The 4477-nt window shown below is 43.9% G+C and overlaps 1 protein-coding gene across 1 annotated transcript; it reads left to right on the top strand.

Annotated features, from left to right (window-relative positions):
• Positions 1-216: 216 nt before the first annotated feature.
• On the top strand, positions 217-4266 carry LOC131234048 (7-deoxyloganetin glucosyltransferase-like). Its single transcript, XM_058231019.1, has 2 exons — positions 217-816; positions 3271-4266. Exons 1-2 carry the CDS (start codon positions 309-311, stop codon positions 4203-4205), a joined length of 1443 nt encoding a protein of 480 aa, XP_058087002.1. The 5' UTR covers positions 217-308; the 3' UTR covers positions 4206-4266.
• Positions 4267-4477: the final 211 nt, after the last annotated feature.

The following is a 4477-nucleotide window of genomic DNA, read 5'->3' as shown; positions in this document are numbered from 1 at the left end:
ACCATGACTTGAACCGGACTATCGGCTGTCCGTTTATTACGACCATGTTGCCAAAGTGGACCATCCAACCTAACCTTTTACACGGATCGGCTATTCTAAGAAATCGATTTGATGGCGGGGATTATGCTAATGCAGGCAAAAAGTTCACATTGCAGGATTTTTATTTTCGTTTGTTTTTTGTGATATTGGTGAGAAAGATATTGGTTCATTGAGAGAGATTAACACGAAACATCATCGCCCGTGTCAAGGAACCCCATCATTCATATATATAAAGCTCAGTGCTACGACCTCTTACCAGAGACGGAGAGATGGGATCAGTGGGTGTTGAGAAGCCTCATGCAGTTTGCATTCCATACCCGTCACAGGGCCATGTCAACCCCCTCCTAAAACTAGCCAAGATCCTACATTCTAGAGGCTTCTACATCACCTTTGTCAACACTGAGTTCAATCACAACCGTCTGTTGAGGTCTAGAGGCTCACATTCTCTAGACGGATTGGACGACTTTCGATTTGAGACCATACCCGATGGTCTTCCACCGTCTGATTGCAATGCCACCCAAGACATCCCAGCTCTCTGTAATTCCACGACCAAGAACTGCTTGGTCCCTTTCCGGCATCTTGTAACAAAGCTCAACAAAGCCGCCGACATGCCCAAAGTCAGTTGCATAGTGTCTGATGGCATCATGAGCTTCGCTCTACCAGTGGCCGAAGAGCTTGGCATTCCTAACGTTTCATTCTGGACGCCGAGCGCTTGTGGTTTCATGGGCTACCTCCATTATCGCAATCTCATCGAAAGAGGTTTCATACCTCTCAAAGGTAATAATTCTTGTCTGCTAAAGTCTTACAGATATCTCGTAGACATGACTTACAAGTAGAGCTACAAATGGGCTATAGAAGCCAGCCGACCTGGAATCTTGCTAAGTGTGCGTTTGGTTGCACCTTGAAATAATTGGATCCGGTGCTGTCCTATGTCTGTGTAAGCATCCGTCATGAGGCTGAACTGGTCCTCTATGATCCATAGAAGTCTTTATAAGTGAAATCCACTTAGTCCATCAGATGCGCTCTCTGGTGCTAGGCCCTGTGCCAAAAATTAGCTAGATGCACAACTTGGGTGGGCCAAACCACAAGGGGCAATGGCATTGAGATGCCAACCATAAGTTAGTGTGTTGGGCTAATTGTATTTGTCTTTTATCAAATACATTAGTTAGATATGATATATAAAAAAGGTGGAAGCACGCTACTTGTAATTTTATTAATTTAGGAGACTAAAATACTAAAAAAAAAAAAAACATTCGGATGAGCTCCCATAAACGCCTATCAAATAACACATGAACTTAAACCCACAATCGATCCTCTCCGAGGAGGGTGAACTAGGCTAATAAGCAGCTACCCTTGTGCCAGAAATTAATAGAAATGAGAATAGGCCAGCTCACGACCAGAAGAGCAGCACGCTTCAGGCCCCATATGAAATGCCCAGCCCCTCCTAGGCCAACAGAAAATTTCTGGAAAACCAGGTCACACCATAACGACGGACCAGCCAAAACTCAGCAAGCCCCCACCGGCCAGTGCCAGAGCATCCAGAACAGGACTACCACTCAGGCCACATCCAGCGCCTGCACTCCCAAAAAGATATCGAAGGCCATACCTCGCAACCCGAGCTTCCCGATACAAACTTCCAAAATGGAGGGAATACACAAAAAGCAACCTGATCTGAAAACCCATACTGCTAGATTGGGTAGGTGAGGCCCAGATTTTTCTTTGTTAGCGCAAACTGAATGAGTCCGGATCCTCTGTTAACTGGTCAACGGGGATTTCCTGTTACCCTAATGGTTTGGCGTCCGAAGCTTTATTTTGTTTTTGTTTTTTTTATTTTTTAGCGAGAGGTGACGTGGACCAATGAGGATTAGGGTAACAGGAAATCCCTGTTGACCAGAGGATCCCGACTCAAACCGAATAGATGTTTGGATAGCTTTCAGTTAATAAATTACCGGTGGCATGCTCCCACCTTTCGTTTGAAAATAAAAAAGGTGGTGCAATTTTACAATGTTATCATTGAGATGGCACACTGAGGTTTTATCTGACGATATTATTATTATTATTATTATTTAAAATGTTCGGTTAACATTTCTTCACCAAACGGACGGAGTGGATTTTGCATATACCACATGGAGGGTCCAAAGATCTCGGATGCTTTATGAGCTTACCAAATGCGATTGCGTACTGAGTTACTCGTAATGCTTTTATGCACTGAGAAAAGTCTGTTAGCCCCCACCATAAATGTATGTGGTTTATCCATGCCGTTCATCCGTTTTCTAAATCATTTCAGGGGTTGAGCCCAAAATTGAAGCATATTTCAAGTGGACCACACCAAATTCCGAAACAGCGGGAATAATGTTGAAACCTTCCTAGGGCCCATAGTGATGTTTGTTTGTCATCCAACCTGTTCATAAGATTACACAAACACCGATAAATGGAAACACAAAAATATAAGATTAATCCAAATTTTCTGTGACCCCAAAGAATTTTTCAACAGTAGACGTTCAATATACACCGTTCCTGTGGTGCAGTTCACTTGAGCTTTGGATATGCTTCATTTTTTAGATCAATCCCTAAATGTTATATGTTATATGGTAAAAAAAAAAAAAAAGGGAAAATGAATGGACGAAGTGGATAAAATACATAAATCACGGTGGGCCTACAGAGTTTACTCAGTATGCAATCCGCTTCCTGCGTAGACGATTCTGGCCCAGTCCGACCTCATGAACATCATTAGAAATTTGAACTTGGTTGGTGGCCTAACTGATCAACTAGGCCCAGGGGAGTATACTTGGGCTGGGCTGGTTGCTGGTACCCAACAGATCATCTAGGGAGTCCGGTTTCGATGGAATGCGCTCCTCCGCATCACAGCTACCATGAGGGAACTCTTCCCACTGTCGGATGACACATGTATGATTAATCCGAACCATTAATTAAGTAGTGGACACTGAACATTCCATGTACAAAAGTCTCATAAATCGAGATACATGCATGCACATCAAATTTGGACCACTTCTGTCATTTTTCTAAACCCTGATTAAACCCGACGAATATTATTACTTGGGATAGGGAATGTTAACTGCGCACTCCCTGATGAATGGCTCAGATCTAGATTGAGACCTCACAGGGTAGTTATCATGTAGGCGCTGGATTGTATCAAAACTCGTAGCGAGTATGAATACCATTAACTTGTTATAATATCTTATTTGCTTTGTTTTTGTATATGGTGTATAGATGAGAGTTACTTAACGAATGGATATCTGGATACACCGATCGATTGGGTACCTGGGATGAAGGGAATTCGTCTGAGGGATTTTCCGAGCTTCATTCGAACAACAGATCCCAACGACATCATGCTCAACTTTAAGATCAACCAAGCAGGGAGAGCTACAAAAGCATCGGCAGTCATTCTCAATACATTCGACGACATGGAACGTGATGTCCTTGATGCAATCAAAGCCATGATTCCTAATATATACACGATCGGTCCCCTATCCATTCTATGTAACCAGTTACCGGAGAGTCCGTTGATGTCTATAGGATCGAATCTGTGGAAAGAAGACAAGGGTTGTCTAGATTGGCTGGACACGAAAGAGGCAAGATCGGTCGTTTTTGTGAACTTCGGGAGCATAACAGTCATGACTGATCACCAGTTGAAAGAGTTCGCGTGGGGGCTAGCGAATAGCAACCATCAGTTTTTATGGATCATCCGCCCCGATCTTGTGAAGGGTGAATCTGCAATGCTGCCACAAGAATTCCTGGATGGGACTAAGGAAAGGGGCCTACTTGCAAATTGGTGCCCGCAAGAGCAAGTGCTGGCACACCCTTCGATGGGAGGGTTCTTGACGCACTGCGGATGGAATTCAACGCTGGAGAGTGTATACAACGGGGTGCCGGTGATCTGTTGGCCGTTCTTCGCCGAGCAACAGACTAATTGCCGGTACGCATGCATTCATTGGGGCATTGGAATGGAGATCGACAACGAAGTTAAAAGAGAGGAAGTAGAGGGACTCGTGAGAGAAATGATGGAAGGAGAGAAGGGAAAAGAGATGAAGAAAAATGCCATGAAACTAAAAGAGTGTGCTGAAAATGCTGTAAAACAAGGAGGATCTTCATATACTAACATGGAGAAACTAGTCAATAAGGTGCTTTGCCCTAAGGTGAATTAACCTGGGGGGATCAGGGTCACTTATCAGTTGGGGCCACCATTAATATGCTCCAACCACAAAATAAATAGGAAGCTCAATTCAATAAATGGGCCACACTTGTATGTCAAATACAAATTATGGGGCCATCCTGTTCTAATCGTCCATTCTTCTGGCACGTGTGTCACCTGGCAGGCATACCGACCTGATTTGTGCGACATGTTCATGGCCAGCACATGTGATAAAGTGCCCAGATCTTGCATGTGTGTGCCATGGTAAGAAATGATGAATGGCAC

This window comes from Magnolia sinica, chromosome 2 (genome assembly GCF_029962835.1).
Source record: "Magnolia sinica isolate HGM2019 chromosome 2, MsV1, whole genome shotgun sequence".
NCBI classification, from domain to species: domain Eukaryota; kingdom Viridiplantae; phylum Streptophyta; class Magnoliopsida; order Magnoliales; family Magnoliaceae; genus Magnolia; species Magnolia sinica.
Note: the sequence above shows the minus strand (reverse complement) of the source record. Positions and strands in the feature narration are given on the sequence as shown.